Source organism: Saccopteryx bilineata, chromosome 4, assembly GCF_036850765.1.
Source record: "Saccopteryx bilineata isolate mSacBil1 chromosome 4, mSacBil1_pri_phased_curated, whole genome shotgun sequence".
Taxonomy (NCBI): Eukaryota; Metazoa; Chordata; class Mammalia; order Chiroptera; family Emballonuridae; genus Saccopteryx; species Saccopteryx bilineata.
The window spans coordinates 291,336,349-291,360,518 of NC_089493.1; the positions used below are offsets into that span (position 1 = coordinate 291,336,349).

At 46.9% G+C, this 24,170-nt stretch overlaps 1 protein-coding gene across 3 annotated transcripts in view; it reads right to left on the bottom strand.

Annotated features, from left to right (window-relative positions):
• The window catches only part of ACSM1 (acyl-CoA synthetase medium chain family member 1), a 52,680-nt gene that overhangs the window by 20,809 nt on the left and 7,701 nt on the right, over positions 1-24,170 (bottom strand). The window contains exons 1-6 of one of the 3 annotated variants that reach the window (XM_066275565.1): positions 22,034-22,126; positions 18,462-18,707; positions 10,336-10,546; positions 6,175-6,382; positions 3,400-3,540; positions 1,006-1,165 (exon numbers count right to left, since the gene is read on the bottom strand). In XM_066275565.1, the coding sequence (XP_066131662.1) occupies positions 1,006-1,165; positions 3,400-3,540; positions 6,175-6,382; positions 10,336-10,546; positions 18,462-18,653 (912 nt within the window). In that variant the 5' untranslated portion in view covers positions 18,654-18,707; positions 22,034-22,126. Of the gene's footprint in view, positions 1-1,005; positions 1,166-3,399; positions 3,541-6,174; positions 6,383-10,335; positions 10,547-18,461; positions 18,708-22,033; positions 22,127-24,170 lie in introns of those variants that run through there. The other 2 variants (XM_066275566.1, XM_066275567.1) reach the window with 2 other exon arrangements.

A 24,170-nucleotide genomic window follows, 5' to 3' on the forward strand; every position in this document is an offset into this window, starting at 1 on the left:
CAGGCGCTAGAGTGGCTCTGGTCTCGGCAGAGCGACGCCCCGGAGGGGCAGAGCATTGCCCCCTGGTGGGCAGAGCATCGCCCCCTGGTGGGCAGAGCGTCGCCCCTGGTGGGCGTGCCGGGTGGATCCCGGTCGGGCGCATGTGGGAGTCTGTCTGACTGTCTTTCCCCGTTTCCAGCTTCAGAAAAATACAAAAAAAAAAAAAGACATGGCAATGGATTCATGACTAATCAGCCCATGCCGACACATAACTGTGCTGTGTTGCCTATGGTCGTTTTTAACTTTTGGGGATGCATGGATTCACCTATGGCCGTCAAAGGCCCTGACGGGGTGGGGAGAGGCTTGGACTCTGAGAGGTGGAGAGACAGGTCTGCTGAAGGAAAGCAAGGGTGAGTGGAGAAACAAACCGCGTTTCCAAGTGTAGGAAAGCAATTTGCGGGGGGGGGGGGGGTCTGCAGGCCACTTTGGCGGTGTGGTCACCATGAGGGACGCACAGCAATAGCAGCAAGCTCTACCGGTTACTGAGAGTGGCTAGGTGCAGCCCTCAGGCCACGCTTTAAACACTTGACCTGGATCACCTCAATGTTCCCGACAATTTTATGAGTTAGCAACTATTAAAACTCCCACCTTACAGATGAGGAGACTGAGGCTCAGAGGTAAGGAGACCACCAATAAATGGTAAATGTGTGAAAAGAAACTAGAAACATCATATTCCACGGGCTCTGATTTTTAAAAACTTCATTAAATTCACACACACACCCCCTTCCCCAGCTAACTGGCCCTGGAGGAGCCAGGAGACCTGAGCTTGTTCTGGTTGCTTTAATTTTTCAAAATATGTATTCCGGGCGATTCTGATACAATGACTGATGGAGCGCTGAGGAACCCAGAACCCGGGTTCCGTTACCCGAATGGGCTTCTTTGTTGTCTAAACTATTTCTCAGAAGGGTCCAGCTTTTCTGCTTGAAACCTGAGTCACTTCTGATACTGAGAGGTTCATCTTCTTACCTGTACAATGATCCTAGGGTCGAACTGGAGCAGATGATGGATGAAGACCGTGCACCCTGCTGTCCAAGGCTCAAACAGGCACCCCAGAGTAGCCAAGATCCAGCCTGGATCTGACAGGCACCAGAGGACATCGTGCATCTTCAGATGCAGGAATTTCCTGCTAACTCCAAAAAACAGCGGCCTCAGCTATGTAACAGCGGGAGGACGGGATCGCGGGCTGGGGGAGCCGGGTCTCACAGCAGCCACCCCACTCATTCTCAATTCATGTCACGTGGTTGGTGTGGGGCTCCAGAATCACTTCCACCCAGGTCCCAAGGGTACATACACCCCATCCTATCTCCTGGTTCCGTGTGACTTTAACTGGTTCAATCATCATGTTCCCCGAGACTGGGAGGAAGTCTGTCGCTCTTTTTGCCGGCTCAGATCTATTACTGGTATAGTCTGGGGCAAGGCTGGCTGCCCTTTGGGGATAATAAGGGATGAGCCTTTGGGAGAACAGCATCAAAACAATGGAAATAGCTGGCGGATGGAGAGAGAAGTGGAACCCAGAGGCTCCTCTTACTGCTTCCGCGGGACCTCCATGGGTGTAACTCCTTGAGAAAAACACAACTCTGCACTCGCAGGCTTGGCTCTGAGGGGCTTTCCTATCAAAAGGGAGGGGCCTGGTGAGGCGCGTCCCTTCTCTCTCAGGACCGGGACACGCCCACAGGAAATCACTAGCCAGGGGGACCTCTGTTCTGAGCTTGGAACCCAGCTACTCCCAGACCATCTCTCCTTGGATGTCTCTCAGGTGCTTCCAGCCCAAAGCATCCTAGTCTCTCCTGCCTCCCTAGACTAATTCTTCTCCAGCGTTCTCTGTATTTCAGGGAACCTCATCACCGTCCAAGCCCGCAACCAGGGCTTGACTCCCACATCCAGCCCGCATGCCCTGCCCAGTCGCTCTCCTAAAATTCAAATATGTTCACCTTCATGTCCCCAGCATCTTGTCCAAGCCACCACCACCTGGCACCTAAATTGTTCTAAGACCCTCAAACTAATCTTTCTAAGTCTATTCTTTTTCTAACCCATTCCCTATCCTGTAGCCACAGTGATCTTTTCAAAATACAAGTCTGATTAGGTCTCTTCCTTGGTATAAACCTTTCAGGGCCTCCCCATTGTTTTCCCAATGAGCTCCGATCTCTATCGCAAAGCCCGCACGACCCTGTATGATCCTGTATGATCGGGCTTGGCTCACTTCTCTGCTCCTCTGTTTGTCCCTCACCTTACACCCTGAGCACCAGCTCATCTCAAATCTCTGCCCTGTTGTCAATGCTACATGTGTGTGTGTGTGTGAGAGAGAGAGAAAAAAAAAGATAGAGAGAGAGACAGAGAAGGACAGAGAGAGGGACAGACAGGCAGGAAGGGAGAGAGATGAGAAGCATCAATTCTTCGTGGTGGCACCTTTGTTGTTCATTGATTGCTTTCTCATATGTGCCTTGACCGGGGCTACAGCAGAGCAAGTGACCCCTTGCTCAAGCCAGATGAGCCTGCGCTTAAGCCAGCGACCTCGGGGTTTTGAACCTGGGTCCTCCTCCTCCCTGTCCAATGCCCTATCCATTGCGCCACCACCTGGTCAGGCTGAATGCTACAGTTTATATCTTTGTGCTTTTGTATTATTCTGACTATGCAGAAAACCCTCCCCTTCTCCCTTGCCCACCCCACTCCTCCAGGGTTTTGTTGTTTCAGGGCTACTGTTAGCACAGATACCCAGTGTCCACACGACAGCTTCCTGCCCCTGGTCTGGTTAATAAGGTAGAAAATACAGAGAACTTGGTCTGCTCTGAATATTACCAGTTGGGGGAGGAGGAGGGAAGAGGGAGAAGAGGCTCGTTTTAAAATTGATTCAATGATTAATCAAAGGCTGTAGTTTCAGCCTCTGCCATTATTTATTTTAGGTTAAAGGCAGTGGCGTGGTCCCAGGTGCCATTTTCCTTAATGGCTCATGGTTGGGAAACTGCAAGTCTGATTTGCTCATCATGAGGGACAATAGAAGGCCTGTCATCTCAGGTCACATTGCTAGAACGTTTGTCTTCCCCTCACCACACCCTGGAACCAGTGACAAAGACACTTGTCATTTGTGTGGCTTGCAGAACGCCTGGTGCCTCCCCCACATTTCCTCCAGGCCCCCTGTAGGTGCTCAGAGGGACCTTCTTTGTCATTCGGAGGCTCCTATTGACCAACACTGAAGAGTGCAGGCGCTCGCCTCTCAGACCCTCCGTGGTCCGAGCCCAAGAGGGCAGAGGGGAAGCAAGACGGACTCGGCTTCGCTTAGAGCACCTTTCCCGACACGCACCCATGCACACACACGGCTTGCCCCTGATGGTGACCCAGCCAAGTTGGTGCCCTTTTTCTTACCACGAAGGGAGGAAGGACCGTAAGGCCAGGCCATGGCTGTGTTTTACCATCTTGGGGAAGCCCGTGGTCCCGCTGGTAAAGAAGATGACCATTGGGTCTGTGGTCTTTGACTTAACACAGCTGTGATCTGGGGACGCTGATCTGCAAGGAATTCAACAGAGAAGAGAAGTCAGGTTCCCTGACCAGGGGAGAAGTGCTGGCTCCCATCCTCAGGGTGAGCAAGAGGAACAACGGGAGGCTCGCAGTCAGAAAACCAGGGATTTGCGACACTCCAGGGAAAACTGGCTCTCCAGGTCTGGGGCATCAGACAGAGACCATGGGGGACTCGCATAAGAGAACTAACATTTCTTCATTTAAAAAATGGGGAAAGAACAGCAGATTACTTTTTTTGGGGGGCAGAGACAGAGTCAGAGAGAGAGACACACAGACAGGAAGGGAGAGAGATGAGAAACATCATTTCTTCATTGTGGTTCCTTAGTTGTTCATTGACTGATTTCTCATATGTGTCTTGACGGGGGTGGGGGACTATAGCAGACCGAGTGACCCCTTGCTCGAGCCAGCGACCTTGGGCTCAAGCTGGTGAACCTTGCTCAAACCAGATGAGCCTGCGCTCAAGCTGGCGAACTTGGGGTCTCGAACCTGGGTCCTCCGCGTCCCAGTCTGGCGCTCTATCCACTGCACCACCACCTGGTTAGGCCTGTGGATTACTTTTTAATTTAACAAATATGGAAACAGCACTTACTATGTTTCAGAAAACGCTCTAAATGATTTAGAAATAAGAGCCTATTCAATCTTCAGAGGGATTCTAAGAGGTGAGTGTGCCCACTTTGTCGTGCCAGCTTCGCGGATGAGGAAACGGGGCTCAGAGAGGTTCGGTCACCTGCCTGAAGACATACAGCCAGCAAGTGGCAGAGCCAGGTCCAAACCTAGTCTCATCTGTAGACTGTGCTCCTAACCACACCGCTAAGCTTGCTTTTTACACACACTGGCTTCACAGGAATTGAGTTCCATAGCCTTTGTGATGAGGGGTGAGGGAGAGAAGGAGAGGGGATTGAAAGAAGAAGTGTGTACATCAGCCCTGCTGTAAACCTGAGACCGCAGGTCAAATCTACAGTTCCCGCAGTCGGCCTGATTCTTGGGAGCCTCTAGACTCAGTCTTGGGGCTGCAGTGGTTGGAAGTCAGCTTCCGGCGCTGTTCAGATAAACTACAGCTTATCCAAATGCTGGAGGAAACACCGGCTCTTCCTCAGAAATGGTGCCATTCTGACTCCAGGCAACTGAAGGGATTCTTTTTTTTTTTTTTAAGATTTTTTTTTAAAGGTTTTTATTTATTCATTTTAGGGAGAAGAGAGAGAGAGAGAAGTGGGGAGGAGCAGGAAGCATCAGCTCCCATATGTGCCTTGATCGGACAAGCCCAGGGTTTCAAACCAGCGACCTCAGCATTCCAGGTCCTTGCTTTAATCCACTGAACCACCACAGGTCAGGCCTGAAGGGATTCTTAAATGGTATTATTTATTTAAGCTTTTTAAATTGAACTCTCTGACTTTAGAATCTAGCATAACATAACAGTGGCCGAGACATATAAACAACCACAGTGTCCTTCGATAGAGGACTGGATAAAGAAGATGTGTGACATATATACAATAGAATACCACTCAGCCGCAAGAAATGAAGACATATTGCCATTTACGACAAGAAAGAAAAGAAACACCTCATGGTTCGTTTTGTGTATGGGGGAAAAGGGATTCTATAGAACCAACTTCACAGGGTGATCTGATTTCTAATTCCTGAGTGGGCAGGACGTGGTGGGTAGTCACGCACGGGCTTATTTCTTCAGTTAAAGGTTCTAACACAGTCATGACCATTATTCTTGTGCATCTAGATTAATGCACCTTTGAAATATGAAAAGTAATACCTCTTCATGGGGGGGTATTAATCCTCAGAGAGCACATAATTTTATTACCAGTAATCCAGTCCCCATCTGGCTCTCTCCCACCTCCATGTGATCTTACTTACACCCTGTTCTTAATTTCAAGTGCATAAAAAAGCAGCAAGACTGTTACTCTCTGGAGCATTTGAGATCTTGCTCCCCAGCGTACGTGGTCAGTCTGGCTTGGATAAACTCTTATAAGAATTCTCTACAGGTTTAGACGTTTCTTAGGCCCACGGTGTGTGTCATATCATAAATGCCTGAAGGCTTACAGAATCAGAGTTTTGGAGGTGGAAGGGGTCTTTCTTACCTCCCACATTCCCCTGACCTTTCCTACAAGGAAGGTGTCGCTAATGGCACCCCGCCCCTAGAAGATGTTTGCTCCCTAAACTCCCTGCTAACCACAGCCTCAAGTTTCACCTTAAAGATTAATTTTTAATCTCTCACTCAACTTACTCATATGTATTAGTATATGAATGATATTTTATTATAGATTCCCATCCTCTAAGAAGTTTGATTTTAATCCTCTGACTTTCCACATTCTCCTTTGCACAGTTCCGGGGGTGATCATGTTTTAGTGAGAGAGGCATAGAAGTACCATGTCCTTATATTACAGACAGAGCAATATACAGAGCAATTACAGGTGCTGCCTTAGCTAAGAGAGGGGAAGGAACTAGCCCAGCATCACACAGCAAGTAAGTGACATAGCTAGGAAGAGTTTCCTGGGGTCAGACCTGGTCTGCCTGTTTACTAGTGCTTGGGAGTGGATGGCCTATGTCACCACTGCTAAGTGTGCACACATTGATAAGTGTGCGGAGAGCACACTTATTCGACTGGAAACTCACTTTATCAGAGACTGGAAGTTCAGCCACCCGTCACGGCTGCCATCAGACACCAGGAGCTTGATTTTCAGAGCAGGACACTCAGAAGCCACCGATTCCACCTCTGGGGCAAGGGTGTCTGTGGTCATGATGGCCTTGGCTTTAGACTTATTTAGTCGGTAGAGAATGTCTTTGGCCTTCATTTGGGTTGTCCCTGGCATGTAGATAATCCCTGGGGGTGAGAAAGAAACCATTTGTTTTAGGCCTGCTTTTTCAGCATAGAAATCCCCTAGCCCCTGGTTATGCAAAGTAGGACATGAAATCCTGCGCCCCACTCCAATCCTACTGAATCAGAATCTGCTTTTTAACATCTCCGGCCCTGGCCGGTTGGCTCAGGGTTAGATGTCCACCCGGCGCGTAGATGTCTGTGGTTCGATCCCCAGCCAGGGCACACAGGAGAACTGCCCATCTGATTCTCCACCCTCTCCCCTCTCGCTTCTCTCTCTCTTTATCCCTCTATTCTCTTCCTCTCCTGCAGTCATGGTTCTATTGGAGTGAGTTGGGTGCTGAGGATGGCTCCATGGCCTCTGCCACAGGTGCTAAAAAATGGCTCTGGTTGCAACAGAGCAAGGGCCCCAGATGGGCAGAGCATCACTCCTTAGTGGGCATGCTGTGTATGTAGATCCTGGTCTGGCACAAGTAGGAGTCTGTCTCTCTGCCTCCCCTCCTCTCACTGAGTAAAAAAAAAAAAAGAAAAAAAAATCTCTAAATGATTCCCATGCATTCTAAAATTTGAAAAGCTTGCCCTAAACCTTTTACTCCAGATGAGTGCAGCCCGTTGACAGGCAGAGCCTACTTCGCACCAGTTCACATGGGATCTGGGAATACAGATGCAAGTCAAACCGCATGTTGACGTCAGAACTAGGGGCATCCCTGCCCCCACTCTCCCCTCCCTTCTCACTTCCTTCTCTGTCAGTCCCTGTGTCATTGCGAATCTCCCTTCTTTCCTTTATTCCTCATATCCAAATTTAACCACATTGTCCTCTGAACTTTCCTACCTTCCCTTCCGTCTTCTATAACCAACAATTAGTTCAAGTCTTTGTGTGCACCTGTAGGATTCTAATCTCTCCACCTGATATCTTGCGCTGAACCTTCTTGAGTTCCACAGAGTATTGGCTTTCCCCTTTACATTCCTTCTCTTCACTAACACCTGTGCCCTCTCTGCAGGAAAACACCACACTCCCCATGCTAACATCGAAGGTGCTGCCCACTCTCGACCTTTCTCTTCCACAGCTCTTTTCTCTGTTTCAAAATGGCCATTCCTCACAGAGGTGATTCCTGACTCTAACCCTCTGCATGTGTGGTGCCCAGTCCTGGAATTCCCTTCCTTTGTTTCTTCTGCTCTTGAGTGGCGCTTATCCCAGACGGCTCAGCTCGTGTCATGGATTCTCACAGGCCAGCTCCCAGCTCCCAGCTCCCAGCTCCCCGCTCCCCGCTCCCCGCTCCCAGCTCCCAGCTCCCAGCTCCCTGCTCCCAGCTCCCAGCTCCACAGATGACATATGTCTTCTTCCCGCTCCCTCTGCTTTTGCTGTTAATTTTTTATTCCACATGACCTTGATGGATTAATCAACTATTTTATTTGTAAGAAATGATGATGAAAGGGAGAGAGAGAGAGAGAATATATAAGCAAGAGCATGAACAGATTGTGGTGTGAACATGCATACAACATGTGATTTAACTGAAGTGTTTCAAAAAAGAAGGCACAAGTCCCATACTGATTCTATATTACATAGATAGATAGAGATAATTAGAAGGGAAAGGGAAATCTCTACAAAAGAATGTTAGCTAATAAATGTCGAGGCGGTGAGATAAACAGGAAATCCTCACATGAAACCACCATAATAATATCCAATCCAGTCAAGAATCAACAGCGGATACTCAAACCACAGGGTGACAAACAGTTAGGGAAGAGGTTATTCTCCTAGTCTCATAAGTATTACTCCACAGATTACTTCCTAATTATAATGGGAAAAGGCACCTTTACAAGGATAAATACTGCCTTTTTTTTTTTTTTTTTTACAGGGACAGAGAGAGAGTCAGAGAGAGGGATAGAAAGGGACAGACAGACGAGAACAGAGAGAGATGAGAAGTATCAATCATCAGTTTTTCGTAGTGGTTCCTTAGTTGTTCATTGATTGCTTTCTCATATGTGCCTTGACTGTGGGCCTTCAGCAGACTGAGTGACCCCTTGCTCAAGCCAGCGACCTTGGGTCCAAGCTAGTGAGCTTTTTGCTCAAACCAGATGAGCCCGCACTCAAGCTGGCGACCTTGAGGTCTTGAACCTGGGTCCTCCGCATTCCAGTCCGACGCTCTATCCACTGCGCCACCGCCTGGTCAGGCAAACCTGTGGTGGTGCAGTGGCTAAAGCATTGACCTGGAACACTGGGGTCGCCAGTTGAAAACCCTGGGCTTGCCTGGTCAAGGCACATATGGGAGTTGATGCTTCCTGCTCCCCCCTCTTCTTTCTCTCTCTCTCTCTCTCTCTCTCTCTCTCTCTCTCTCTCTCTCTCCTTTAAAATAAATAAATAAATAAATAAATTTTAAAAACTGCCTTTTTAACACCATAAAGCAGTATCACTGATGGAAGGACAAAACAACTTTGTATGTGCCCTGAGGTGATGCGCTGAAAGACGCACAACACTGTCCTCCCAGCAGTCCTGCTAAAAATGTTTAACAGGAATGTAATCGTAAAGCAGGAATCAGAATTACGCCTTTGGATGGGCCTCCTGCAGAGCAGCTGGCTTAGACACTTCCAGGAGGTCGTTGTCGTGCAGAAACGGCTGGGGAACCACTGCAGAGCAAAGGAGGCTGAGAAGACACGGCAGCTGAGTGCCATGCGTGACCCTCGGTAGGGTCTGGGCTTACGGAAAGGGCTCTCAGGGACGTCATTAAGACAACCGAGGGATCTTGACTATGGAGACTGTCAGGTAACTTTACCAGTGTCAGACTTCTTGTGTGATCAGTCTGCTGTGATTATGTCATGGAAAGGTCTAGGATCCAGTGTTTATGGGTATTTATATGGTATTTCTGGATGTCACACTGTCTGCAACTGATTTTTTTTTTTTTTTTTTTTTTTTACAGAGACACAGAGAGAGAGTCAGAGAGAGGGATAGACAGGGACAGACAGACAGCAACGGAGAGATGAGAAGCATCAATCATTAGTTTTTCGTTGCACATTGCGACACCTTAGTTGTTCATTGATTGCTTTCTCATATGTGCCTTGACTGTGGGCCTTCAGCAGACCGAGTAACCCTTTGCTCAAGCCAGCAACCTTGGGTGCAAGCTGATGAGCTTTATTCAAAGCAGATGAGCCCGCGCTCAAGCTGGCAACCTCGTGGTCTCGAACCTGGGTCCTTCCGCATCCCAGTCCAACACTCTATCCACTGCGCCACCAGCTGCTCAGGCTGCAACTGATTCTTAAATAGCTCAGTTGGTGTAGGGGCTCAAATATGGCAAAAGGTTAATAATTGATGAATCTTAAAATATATAGTAATGACTGGCCTGACCGGGTGGTGGCGCAGTGAATAGAGTGTTGACCTGGGATGCTGAGGTCCTAGGTTTGAAACACCAAGGTCACCTGCTTGAGTGTGGGCTCCTCCAGCTTGAGTGCAAACTGTCCAGATTGAATGTGGGGTTGCTGGCTTGAGCCCAAAGGTCACAGGCTTGAAGCCCAAGGTCACTGGCTTGAGCAAGGAGTCACTGGCTGGAGCAAGGAGTCACTGGCTCTGCTGGAGCCCCCGGGGTCAAGGCACATACAGGAAGCAATCAGTGAACAACGAAAGTGATGCAACTATGAGTCGTTGCTTCTTATCTCTCTCCTTTCTTGTCTCTCTCTTCTCTTGCAAACCTCAAACAACAAACAGAAAAAGCAATGCCAAGACTGTGCAAGAGAAAGTGTGTGTGTGTGTGTGTGTGTGTGAATGAAAGAGAACTATGACTTTGCATCCGAGCACATGTCAGTGTAAGGGAGAGAGTGAGCGAGGAGTGAGATGTACTTGAGGGAGGCTGAGAAAGAGAAAGACTGTGAAGAAGAGAGCGTGGAAGGGAAGAGAAAGCTCCTAATCATCTAGGAACAATTGGCTCTAGGCCATCCCTAAGGTGTCCTGACGTCTCTGAGTCACTGACCTGTTCGGATGCAGCCCAGGGTAGCCAGCCACCACTCAGGCACTCGGGGCAGAATCAGGGCGAGCCGGTCTCCCTTCTGCAGGCCACAGCTCTGTGTGAAGACGTTGGCTGCACGGCAGGTGTAGTCTGTCACCTCTCTAAAACTCCACTTCACTTCGTCCCCATGGCTGTTCACCCACCACAGGGCAGGGTTTGGGCTTCTTTTGCCTTCCTGGTCAAGACAATACAGCAAAGGTTACTTCCCGTCTCAAAGGAAAAGGGCACTTATTTCCCCAGTCCGCTGCCATAGTCACAGTCCAGTGTAAGCATAGCTCAGGGACCGAGACCCCATTTTAAATCAGTTAAGAACCAATGAGCCCTGGCCGGCTGGCTCAGTGGTAGAGCATTGGCCCAGCATGTGGATGTCCCGAGTTCAATTCTCTGTCAGGGCACACAGGAGAAGTGCCCACCTGCTTCTCTACCCCTCCCTCTCTCGCTTCTTTCTCTCTTTGCCTCCTACAGCCATGGCTTAATTGGAGCGAGTTGGCCCTGGGTACTAAGAATGACTCCATGGCCTTTGCCTCAGGTGCTAAGAAGAGCTCAGTTGCAGAGCAACAGAGCAATGCTCCAGGTGGGAAGAGCATTGCCCCCTAGTAGGCTTGCCAGGTAAATCCCAGTTGGGATGCATGTGAGAGTCTGGCTCTGCCTCCCCCCCTCTCACTGAATTTTTAAAAAAAGCCAATAAACTTGGGGGCAGTGGTGATCCAACCAACTTCTTCTGATCTACTGTAGCCACCTCCTCTCAAGTCACATAAAAACACCAATAGCTTTCACGTTAATTAAGGCTTAAAGTTCCATTTCCCCATGTGTTTGTCTTAGTGCCCTACAGACAGTGGGCTCCTCTTTGTGCCTCAGTTTTCTCACCTGTGAAGTGGGGACAATAACATTACCCAGAAGGTAGTAAAGACTAAATGAGTTATTTAGATGAGTAAAGTATACATAACAGTGCCTGGCACAAGGAAGGGCTTAATAAACAACATGATTATTATACATAATTGCTACACAATAAAAGAGGTTAGTTTAGGTTCTGAATATCTTAATAATTTTTTTTAATTAAGGTATTTCTAAAGGTGAAATTTGCAAGAAGCAGACTGGGAAGCTTCCGGCCCCCATTCCTGCAGAGAAACGTCAGGTAAACAGACTGCAGCAGCCCCGTGGGAGCTCGGGAGCTGCTGGTGGGTCTGCAGCAACCGACCAACGCCTGAGCAGTTAGCACCCTGCTCAGGAGGGTAGGACATTTTATGATGTTTGTGCTCACTTTTGCACCATCTCTTCTCTGGTGTGGTGCCGTGTGGTCAGGAGGAAGTTACCCAAGTCCCTCCTTGGGACAGGAGGAAAAGAGTAAAATTTGTTTGTAACATTCAATGAGGGTGAAATGCTAGAAAGGACTAGAGTTTTTATATACAATTGAAGTTAGGTTGTTCATTAGTTTAAAATAAATTGGTATAATGTTAAGACCCTATATGTAATAGACACAATATACAAAACATACATAGAAGGAAAGGAAAGGGGAATCAAAACACTACATATCACTACAAAATATCAACAAGACACAAAGGAAAGCTATAAAAGCCTGACCAGGTATCAGCCTGGGACTCTGAGAACCCAGGTTAAAAACCTGAGGTCACCAGCTTGAGTGAGGGCTTGTCCAGCTTGAGCATGGGCTCACCAGCCTGAGCATGGGGTCACCGGTTTGAGCGTGGGATCATAAACATGACCCCATGGTCACTGGCTTGAGCCTAAAGGTAGCTGGATTGAAGCCCAAGGTCACTGGCTTGAGCAATGGCTCTGGCCTGGTTTGCTCAGTGGATAGAGCATTGGCGTGGTGTGTGGACGTCCCAGGTTTGATCCTCAGTCAGGGTACACATGAGAAGCGACCATCTGTTTCTCTTCCCCTCCCTGTACAACTTCGCTACCTCTTCTCCCCTCGCAGCCAGAGGCTCAATTGGTTCAAGCATCGCTCTAGGAACTGAGGATAGCTTGGTTGATTGGAGCATTGGCCCCAGATGGGGGTTGCCTGGTGGGTCCCAGTTGGGGCACATGAGGGAGTCTGTCTCTATCTCCCCTCCTCTCACTTAAAAGAAAAATACAGTGGTACATTGAGATACAAACAGATCAACATACGAATTTTTAAGATACGAGCTGCGACTCGGTCCATATTTTTGCTCGAGATCCAAGCAAAATTCCGAGATACGAGTCGTGATTCTGGAAGCTGCCGCTATTGGTGCATTGGCGCACGGGTCCAGTATCAGCAGTTTGATATATGAGCTGACTGACTTATGAGCTCGGTTACAGAACGAATTAAATTCGTATCTCAAAGTACCACTGTACAGCAGCTAACTACATGCTGTCTACAAAATTACAGAATATAATAAGCCAACAAAAAATTCATACTTGTTTGCAATAAAATGCCAACAATATAATATCAATTTATAAAAGCAAAACCATATTTACATTATAATCCAAATTTAATAATAATAATTCACTTATTCATTCAATATTACTTTCTCATTATTTCTTAGGCACTCTTCTTAGACCAAAATGATACAATGGTAAGCAAGACATGTAAATGGTTTTAAATATTTATGGCCAATTTTTATTTTCTTTTTAAATCACCAGTCTTATTTTTCCTATGTTTTCTATAATGAGCATGGCTTTTTTTTTTTAGATTTTATTTATTCCATTTTAGAGAGAGAGGAGAGAGAGAGAGAAAGGAAAGAGATAGAGAGAACAGGGGGAGGAGCAGGAAGCATCAGCTCCCACATGTGCCTTGACCAGGCAAGCCCGGGGTTTCGATCCGGTGACCTCAGCGTTCCAGGTTGATGGTTTATCCACTGTGCCACCACAGGTCAGGCTGAGCATGGCTTTTTTGAAAAGATTTTTTTTATTCCCCAAACAAAACATGTTCAGAGTAAAAAATCAAGCAATGCAGAAATTTATGCACAGAAAAAGTTCTTTTTTTCTTATAATAAAGATTTGATAGATTTTATAAAATTTATTTACTGATTTTAGAGAGAGAGGAAGAGGAGAGAGAGAGAGACAGAAACATTGGTCTGTTCCTGTATGTGCCCTGACTATGGATCAAGCTGGCAACGCCTGCATATCAGGACAACACTCGAACCAACTGAGCCATTCAGCCAGGGCAGACCTTGGGCTTCAATCCAGCGACCTTTGGGCTCAAGCCAGTGACCATGGGGTCATGTCTATGAAATTTTTGGTGCGTATTCTAGTGTTTTAAGTGTTTGACATAAATAAATGGTGATATTTGTTTTCTTTTTAAAATAATGATAGTTATGTGTCAATTATGTCATAAACAACAACAACAAAAAATAGTGATGACTTATCAATTCTTTATAAAAAACACTTAGAAGAGCTCTTGGCACACAGTGAACGATCTGTAAATATTTATTAAATGAAGAAATAAAAAAAACAGCTTTGGGATATAAATAAGGAATGAGCCTGACCAGGCACTGGCACAGTGGATAGAGCGTCGAACTGGGATGCCAAGGACCCAGGTTCGAGACCCCGAGCTCGCCAGCTTGAGCGCAGGCTCACCTGGTTTGAGCAAACAGCTCACCAGCTTGGACCCAAGGTCGCTGGCTCGAGCAAGGGGTTACTCAGTCTGCTAAAGGCCTGCAGTCAAGGCACATATGAGAAAGCAATCAATGAACAACTAAGGTGTCACAACGAAAAACTGATAATTGATGCTTCTCAACTCTTTGTTCCTGTCTGTCCCTGTCTATCCCTCTCTCTGTCTCTGTAAATAAATAAATAAATAAATAAATAAAGGAATGATAAGAAACTTCAGCATTAAAGGAAATCTAAGATGAAATCAGACTTCTGTTTCTTTGGATAAAGGAAATGATTTGTTTTTCTAAATTTGGTAGTGATCAAATTTTTGGATATAGATTATAGCCAAACCATTCATTTTAAATATGACTAGATATAAAATTGATAGTAATTTAAGTTAGAAAGAACGTGTTTTTAATATAATTTAAAGTTAAAAATGGCATGTTCTTCCTTAGTAGATTGCCATTGATAAGAAATGGGTTTATTCCTCACAGGTTCAGCAGATGATGGATAGAGAGAAGTCACCTTGGGGGACAGTCATGGAGCAGCAACGGACCTGGATAAGCCACTGACTGATTACCAGGCTCTAAAAGAATTTACCAAAGAAGATTACTCTGAAGATCTGGAAGCTAAAACTTTTTTACATTATGTTTAATTGTGTGTATAATGTAGTATGTATTCAGTATGTACGTAGTATGTATTATGTCACTGATATTTAGATACATTGAAATATGTTTTTTTAACTAATTGATTTTAGAGACAGAGAGAGGAAAGCAGGAGTGGAGTGCATTCATTTTGTTGTTCCACTTAGTCGTAGGTGCCTTGACCGGGGACTGAACCCCCAACCTTAGTGTTTCAGGATGATGCTCTAACCAACTGAGCAAACCAGCCAGGGCTGAGATAATTTTGTTTTTATACCAGAAGTTGCAAATTCAGAGCCTACAGGGGCCGGGCAAGTAACATAAATGAGAGAAGCCCACGAGGTTCCTTCGGAGCAAACCGGAGAGCGACACACCTTCCAAGAAGCAGCAACCATTCAGCTCTACTGGCTGCTGCCACCCGGGAATGAATACTTAGGATTCTGAGATGCGATTTTACAGAAGAAGGCTCAAAGCCTCAGACTGGTTCCTGAAGTGTCTTGCTGGCTCTGTGTGAGGCCTGCTTGTGCCAAGTGCCCCCCATTCCCACATGCCTTCTTGCAGCACATCCGTGACAAAGCCAGCCGCCTGCTGCTAACATACAGCTGTGTCACAGACACCAATGCTACCTTGTGCTGGTTGTGCTGTTGTCCAGGGCGCTACGTGTATGCAGATCCATTCAACAAATAGTTGAGGTGCCAGACATGTTCTACGCTCTGGGGACACAGCCGTTACTGAAACAGGGAAGACCCCATGACCTCATGGGACTTACATCCTAGTGTCAATGATACTACGCGTGTATTAGAATTTCCAAAGATGTATAGACTTTGTGACTACTATGGAGGATTCCTTCCTGGGACTCTAGGACAAAGGTTTAATAGTTTCAGAGGAACATGAAGACTCTTTAAAATGATACAGGTCCTAGGGCTGTTACTATTTATGTAAAATTACAGAATTAAATCCAGGATCTACAAAGCACAGACCTCCTGGCTCAAAGAAATCCAGGTAAACATGACTTTTGGATATTAAGCGGTTGAAATGTTTGAGAGTACATAAATTCATTTCTTTGGGCAAACATGATGCAACAAAGTGCTCTCAGACATTATCGGGCAAAGGGATTAAGCTGTTGTTTTTTTAAGATTTGTGGTTAACACATACTGACTATATTGAGCAATGTTTATTATTCAATTGCATCAGAGGCCGGTAAGAAGAATTCATGCCTGTCATGATTTTGTCAAAACAAACAGAAGTGAATATCAACGTTGCTGTGCTCCTCTCTCCCGCAGCGTGAAGTGGGAGAGCCCCGCTGTCTCCAGAGGAAGAACAAAGACTTGTATGTATCGCTTTTCTCGTTCTATTGTCTAGAATAGCGCTCGCCACATGTAGGCGCTCGCCAAGTCTTAGCTGAACAAATGAACGTGGGGATCAAAGAGACAGAATGACCGAGTTTGGACGTGAATGGAATCCCTCATGAGCAGATTTGGAATGCTGCTGCAGGGATCAAGTGAAGTTGAATGTGATATTCGAGGAACCTAGAATAATGGAGAGTTTAGTTGCCAAGAACAGTCAGGATTTATAATTGGTGGCCTGAATGAATGACTGCATCTCACGGCTGCACCTATTGTGTCTGGCTTACAAGGCACTTTCTTTTGTTTTATAATGACTCTTTTTTTTTGTCAACCCATACGCATTCATGCACGCACGCACAATCAGAAGCGTGCACATAAAAATGCTGGAGGTCTAACTTACATTTTACAAGTAAACCGTGTTGAAATGAGAGTCAAATATAAATTCTGCCACCCTATTTTGGTTTGGCTGTGTTCTTGGCTAGGCCATGGGTCAGTTGCAAAGGTAGGTTCAGGAAGACAGAGTGGATGGTAGGGACGTGCCCTCTGCAGAGTCCTTAATGGGAGCAGCATCAATACGTATAGATGGTAAGTCAGGTTCCAAAATTCATTTATTCCCCAACGTGAGAGACACCCATCATGATTAAGGCAATTGGAGAAGAGAAAACAGATCAGAAGTGTTTTTAAGAGAGAATGTGAATGGGATGAGGGCGCGAAGGGTTGGAGACACTGGGAGATATGGAGGAACTGACAGTGACCGATAATGATGACGTAAAACCCCAGCAAAAACGGGCGTTCCATGTGGGAATATCATTTACTTGGTCGCTATCTCCGTGGATTTGGGCAGAAACTAACCAGTAAGAGTTTTATGAAGATAAATGCAGAAAAAAGGTGATGGGCTCCTCTCTGCCTCCTCCCTCTCCAGCCCATCTCATGGTTCAAAAGGTCTTCATCAGATGTTTGGTCTGGGGAGTCATGAAAGTCAATTTATAGTCTGAAGGAGGAGACATTGTGGCGTCATCGGATCACGAGACCAGATTAAATAATGGGTTTTAAAATGAGACAGCCTACACCCAAATTCTGCTCCTTTCCTTATTAGGTATGTGATTTCCACAGGTTATTTACAACTCTTGGAAACCTCAGTTATCTCATCTGGAAAATGGGGAGAAGAAAAGTGCTCATCTAATCAGACCATTAATTGCAAAGTGCTGGCATATAAAACATGCTCTTTGTAAGCAAAGGCTCTCTTTTCCTTGAAGTTATTATAAAAATCAGGGACAGGAAAAAGAAAGGGGTAAGAGGAAGCTCCCAGGAAAGGGACAGGAGTCTTGAATACGAACAGATGAATGCATGTCCTGGGAACCTTAGCACTTCTCTCAGCTCTCTGATTCCATCGCAATTGAATTCTCTCTTTGAACAAAGATGATGCTGGGTAACTTGTCACACTGTGAATGTCAGCAGCTGGGACTTCGTAGCTGGAACCCCAAGCACTGTCTGCCCCAATCTCTGGTGTCACCACTGCTGCCCTTGGGGTCTGTCTCTTGGGAGAAGACAAACCAAGCACCTGTTTTTTCCCCTGAAGAGACAAGTAAATTCTAGAGGCTACAGGGACTGGTTGCTCCGCATGTCCCCTAATGCCACACCCCGGTAGGTAGTTGACAGGGAGGACTCCAGCTGGACTTGCTAGCCTCAGAGGAAGATTGATGACATGACCCAGCTCTATGCGACAGCGAACAAGCAGGTGGTCCACCCTGTTCCCCCTGAGTGTAGCCTGAAGTTAAGCCCAACCTCGATGAGATGACTTCCTGTGAGACTCACTAGTTGAAGGTCAGAGCTCAGACTGACATCCACTTGCTGACTTTGTGATTAGAATTTTGCATGTGGTCACAATTCTCTAACTGTACCAGATACTTTCACCTGCTATCTTATTTCTTTTCTTTTCTTTATTTTTTTTTATTTTTTTTACAGAGACAGAGAGTCAGAGAGAGGGATAGACAGGGACAGACAGACAGCAATGGGGAGATGAGAAGCATCAATCATTAGTTTTTCGTTGCACATTGCGACACCTTAGTTGTTCATTGATTGCTTTCTCATATGTGCGTAGACCGCGGGCCTTCAGCAGACAGAGTAACCCTTGCTTGAGCCAGCGACCTTGGGTCCAAGCTGGTGAGCTTTTGCTCAAATCAGGTGAGCCCGCGCTCAAGTTGGCGACCTCAGGGTCTCAAACCTGGGTCCTCAGCATCGCAGTCCGACGCTCTATCTACTGCGCCACAGCCTGGTCAGGCCTACTATCTTATTTCTTAAATGTGGTTATCCCCATTTCACAGATAAAAACCACTGAGACTCAGAGAAGTGAAAACATGGCCAGGCGGAGAACTCACCCCCAAAACAGAAGCTTTTCCCCTGACTCTGGCGAGCGGAGGCAGAATCCCTATTGACTCTGCGCCCCTCGGCCTGCCAGGAGCAGGATAAGTCAGGGAGGCCACTCCTGCCCTTACCACCAACCCCCCCCCCAACACAAGTGCCTCCTCACCTTCTCCATTTGAGTCCAGTAGTCTACTACATCCCTGGCAAAGTTAAACTCCTTGGGTGTGTCATGGTCATTCCATCTGGGGGCTCCAGGTGCTGACACAGACTGGTAGCGCAAGTGCTGAGGGACATGGCAGGAGCCCTGGGCGGATCTGCAGGTGACCCAAAGGGCCCGGAACCTCGTCAGCCACTGCATGGCGGAGCAGTCAGTCCTCAGAAGCAGGCACAGAATCTTCAGGTCACCACCTGCCTTGGGAAGATAGCTAATAGGTTAGCCATGGAGCCGAACTTGCCTCCACATTTCTAGTTAACGGCTAGAGCTTTGTTTTAGCTGACCTGTATTTGGAAGGCACAACTTAATTGACTTAAGATTTAGGATTTCTCTTCCCAACTCAGGAACCACAGGCAGAGAATTATGAGGAGGGATTGCAGCTCCTAGACGAGGCTGGTACGCATTCCTGCGGGAGTTCTTCTCTTTCACCCCCTGGGATTTCAGCCCGGGTTGGTAGCCATGTGGCCAGCCCCTCTGTGGTAGAAACTCACCGTTCTAAAGACCTGTGCTCCATGCTAGTCTTGCTCTGGAGACCTCTCTTCCTACCAACCCCAACTGTATAGCTCTTGTGAAAGCTACTGTACTTTTAGATGATGCCAGTCCCTGTCCAAAGTTGATTGGTCCAGGGTTGAGCAGTCATTGCTCACCATTCTCTAAATCCAGACCGGGCTATTCATAATTCCTCTCTCGAATTTGTGTCCGTGCACTTGTTACCAAAGAGTGCCAAGGCAGACTCTCTCTGGCGGAAGTGTGAAGTGCGCCTCTGAGGAACTACTCCTGGTTATGGTTTCTGTTAACGGCTCTACGTGAGAGAGGACAACTGATGTGCGTAAACATGGGGCTGAGGGGCAGAGCATCACAGAGGAGTCCAACTTGCTGGCTCATATTGTTCCTGAGGCCCATCTGCATCTCCATCCCTCTTTAGTTAATATCCTGTCCTGGATGCTGTGAGCCAGCAATTCTTCCTGCCTGAGATCAGTTTCAGTCACTTGAGACTGTCTGTATCTTGACAAATACACCCCACCAGACTCAGGACAGATGAGGCTAACATCACAGCGCTTTCCCTGCTGGACCGGGTCTGGCCTCAAGGTCTTTTCTAGGACAGCCTTCCAGGCAGCTGGTACCGACCCATCAGAGTTAACGCATGAAACTTCTTGCCACTCCAGATCCCAACAAATGCCCCTCCTATGGGAGCAAACCCTCACTTATTAGGGCCCTTCTTGAAGTTTAAGTGTTAAATTGGCGTAAGCTAGAATTACCTTTCCATAAGAATGCTGACTGAGAGAAAGCCACCTCACCAATGCCTTTGAGAGTCAAGTACTTTCCGCCTTGGCTGGTTGGCTCAGTGGTAGAGCATTAGCCTGGCGTGTGGATGTCCTGGGCTCAGTTCCTGGTCAGGGCACACAGGAGAAGTGCTTATCTGCTTCTCTACCCCTCCCCCTCTCACTTCTCTCTTTCTCTTCCCCTCCCATAGCCATAGCTCGATTGAAGCGAGTTGGCCCCAAGTACTGAGGGTGGTTCCATGGCCTCTGCCTCAGGTGTTAAGAAGATCTCGGTTGTTGAGCAATAAAGCAACACCCCAGATCAGCAGAGCATTATCCTGTAGGGGGCTTTCTGGGTGAATCCCAGTCAGGTGCATGCAGGAGTCTGTCTCTCTGCCTCCCTGCCTCCTAGCCTCTCATTTAATAGAAAGAAAGAAAGAAAGAAAGAAAGAAAGAAAGAAAGAAAGAAGCTGCTTGATATTCGGAATTAGACTTCACTAGGGATAAATTCTTGCACATGGACACCACAGTATCCAGCTTCTGCTTTAATAAGTTAAGAACCTAATTTCACAGTGTGCTGAGAAGACTGAAAGTCAGACATATCTATACTCATATGTCTATCTTTACATGCATATCTGTCTTTATAATGATCAATCTCTGTATCTGTAATTATACCCATATCTACTATCACTATCTAGATCTATAACTGCATCTGTATCTGTATTTCTATCTATAACCATATTGATACTGATATATCTGTCACTACATATTACTATCGTGATATTTATAACTATATCTATAATTATATTTGTATCTGTAACTATTTGTATATGTATATGTATACATATTCGTCACAATGCATGATACATTAGTACTCAACAAAATGTCAGCCTTTCCCTTTTTGTCATAATTCAGAAAGCTTAAAGATAAAAACTGGGGAGTGAAAATCCAGTGTGCCTGTGGAATGTCCCAACTACAGATAAATGTACTTCTCATTCATGAAATATTTACCGCACCACATGTGGTTTTAATACCATCAGAGATTGGTTAGGCTGCAAGAGTTCCTGCCCCTTGGAGTCCATAGTCTAAGGCATGACTTTCGATCTGTGAGCTGCAAGAATCTTCAACACATGGAGTACCTGACTATTTAGTTAGGGGCACCAACCTCTTCTCTCTTAGATTGTCAAATAAAAAAAAGCGACAAGAGCCAACACAACAACAGCCATCCGGGGCAAATGAATCAAAATCATACCTTTGTTGTTGTTGTTGTCAGATTAGCAAAAAACATAATATATTTTTGGGTGTGCCACAGAATTTTTAGTAAATAGTTTCTATGTGCCATGAGATGAAAATGGTTGAAATTTACTGGTCTAAGGACAGCCTACAAAATAGTTTTAAAGGACAATTCTTTTTCAAACTCCTTCACTGTCTTTTGAAGTCAGTTTGGCACTGTGGCTCGGAGAGGCATGTCGGCGCCCCACTCTGTGCTGGCCACAGGGCCCTGCAGAGCTCCAGCGCGGGAGCTCTGATCTCTCACTACACTTTGGCCTGAGAACGGCGTTTGTTTGATAAAACAACAGACTCAGTATGCCATAGGGGTTCCTAGAGCAGCACAGGCAGATGTGGCCTCACTACTGACCAGCTGGGTGATTTTGCCCACTATTTGTGTCTCTGAAGTTGAGGGCACAGGTATAAATACATCACCACCCAGCTTCTCACAAGGATTAGTGAGATAATGTACAAAAATCACTTTGCCAACACTGTGTCCAATAAAGGGTAATGGCGCAATAAATGTTGAGGTGCCTTATAACACCCAGCAAATTCTAAAGCCAACCCCCAATGAGATATATTAGACATTTGTTGAAATGAAAGCCATGCCCTTTGTATAACTTGAACCACTACGGCACGGTGGGGTTTTCTTTCAAGTATCCACCCACTGGGTCTTTGTGACCCCCCTTTGCACCCTGCGCCCCATGTGGAGCTGTCGACCATTAATTAGATTGATCAGCCACTGTGCTAGGCATATCATATGCCTAGCCCACATATCCCCCCACTCAATCTCACCGCCTCCATTGTGCAGTTAAGGAAACGAGGTATCAGAGAAGTTAACAGATTTGCCAAAGGTCAACCAACCTATGAGTAGAATTGCCAGAACTTGAAATTGGGCTTTCAGATGGTAAATTCAGGGCTCTGTATATAGTGACACCCCACCACCACCACCACACACACACACACTGTCACTCTCACTCGCCTCCATCTTACCTGGGGCTGGAGACTGTCTAGGAAGCAGTTGGGTCAGGTCTTGGACGGGTATGGGAAAGAGAGCTTTGAGTTTTCTGTCTGATTAGCAGTGTCCAGCAGTGTATACATAAGCAAACTTGGCCCCTGGCCACAGATAGGGTGGAGACCTGGGCAGGAATTAGGTGATTCGGAAGGAGGAAGATCTACTCGGGTAGAACAGGCAGAGAGTAATCACAGGCCTGCATGGAGAGACAGTGGGTTAGGAAAACAAAATATAGGGAGTCACCTCCCAATTCTTGAGGGGTGGCTCGCAGTGTGAGTGAGCAAATAAAGTCAATGGTCACTGGACCTCCAATGTTCTCATTTAAATGAAAGCCAAATGGCAGTGTTGCCTAGCAGGTAAAGCAGTGTTCTGGAGGCAGAAGGATATGAGTGTAAGCATCAAGTCTGCCATTTACCATTTCTTCGACCTCTGCCGACCTCCTTTCTCTATGCTTCAGGCTCCTTATCTGTAAAATGGGGGTGACAATAGGGACACTGATCTCCTACGGCTGTTTTGTTGTTGTTCGGATTGGATAAAATCAGTTGTGAGGGCATAGAGCACAGTGCTTGGCATAAGCAATGTCGGCCGTTTTTATTAACGCAGGCCTCTAAATGAAAGGCTGGTGGTGTACCAGCAAAGTGCAGGGTCTTTGGAATCCCAAAGTCTTGAGCTTAAATTCTGCCTCAGCCACTTATAAGATGGCCCACGTGGAAGCAAGCCACTTGCCCATGCGAACCTTGGCCTTCTCGTCTGAAAAACGGAGGAGTGGGAGTTGTGAATGAGATCTGTCTGGTGGCATCTCCGGAAGGCTGGCCTGGTGGGTACCTGAAAGGCGCCTGCCCCAGCCATGCGGATGCGGAGGTGGCGTTGAGCCAGCCTGGGCCGGCACAGGTAGTGGCTTGAACTGTTCGTTTTCTGCTAGAGCCACTTTGGGGGTGTTGTTGGGGGTGTGGTTGGATAGGGGAACTCCAGTATTCTGGCTCAACGTTCCCAGTCCATTTCGCCTCCCAATCTCCACTGCAGCAGGCAGAGAAATACCACTGCTCAAAGTCACCACCAAAGATCGCTGGGAACATCTAGAACAGCCCTGCTGTGACTGAGGGGGGAACCCTGGCTTCTGACAGGTGGGTCTTGCTCTTCCTGATCCATTCATTCATGATGAACTTCCAGCTCAAGGCAGGCTTCTATTTTATGGAGAGGAGTGGGTGAAAAGGCGGGGCTAGTTGACTGATCACGTTTAGCTAATGGCTAAACACTAAACATGCCAAAGTACAAAAAAAACCTCCTGTTATTCAAGCAGAAGAAGCCCTTTTTTTTTTTTTTTTGTATTTTTCCAAAGTTAGAAGCCGGGAGGCAGTCAGACAGACTCCCATATGCGCCTGACCGGGATCCACCTGGCATGCCCACCAGGGGACGATGCTCTGTCCATCTGGGCTGTTGCTCCATTGCTTCCGGAGCCATTCTAGTGCCTGAGGCAGAGGCCATGGAGCCGTCCTCAGCGCCTGGGCCAACTTTGCTCCAATGGAGCCTTGGCTGCAGGAGGGGAAGAGAGAGGACAGAGAGGAAGGAGAGAAGAAAGGTTGGAGAAGCAGATGGGCGCTTCTCTTGTGTGCCCTGACTGGGAATCAAACCTGGGGCTTCCACACACCGGGCTGATGCTTTACTGCTGAGCCAACTGTCCAGGGCCTAGAAGCAGTCACTTTTGAGAAGAGAATGGGGACAGGAAGAAAAAAGTGCACAGGATGCGCTCTGAAACTCAGTGTCTCTTCTTGTGGAATCATAACATCAGGGTTGGAGTTGAGAAGATGGGCTCTGGGCCAGAAAACCTGGGTGTCAGTCTAGCTTTGGCCAGCTGCTAGTTCTGTGACATTGAGAAGATTTCTTATCTCCTTGTGCCTCAGTTTCCTCGGCTGTAACAATGGGTAGGTGGTAGAGACAGTAGAACCCTCTGAGGATTTTATACACGCTTGTCCTTCGTTGTCAAGCCTCTCCTGTAGTTAGAATGAAGCCACTTCATTCCAGTGCTGGCTAGTGAACCCCAGTTGGACGTGACACAGGTCACTCCTGGTCTAGGGCAAGACTGACTTCTCACTACTTTTTTCCCCTGACTCAATA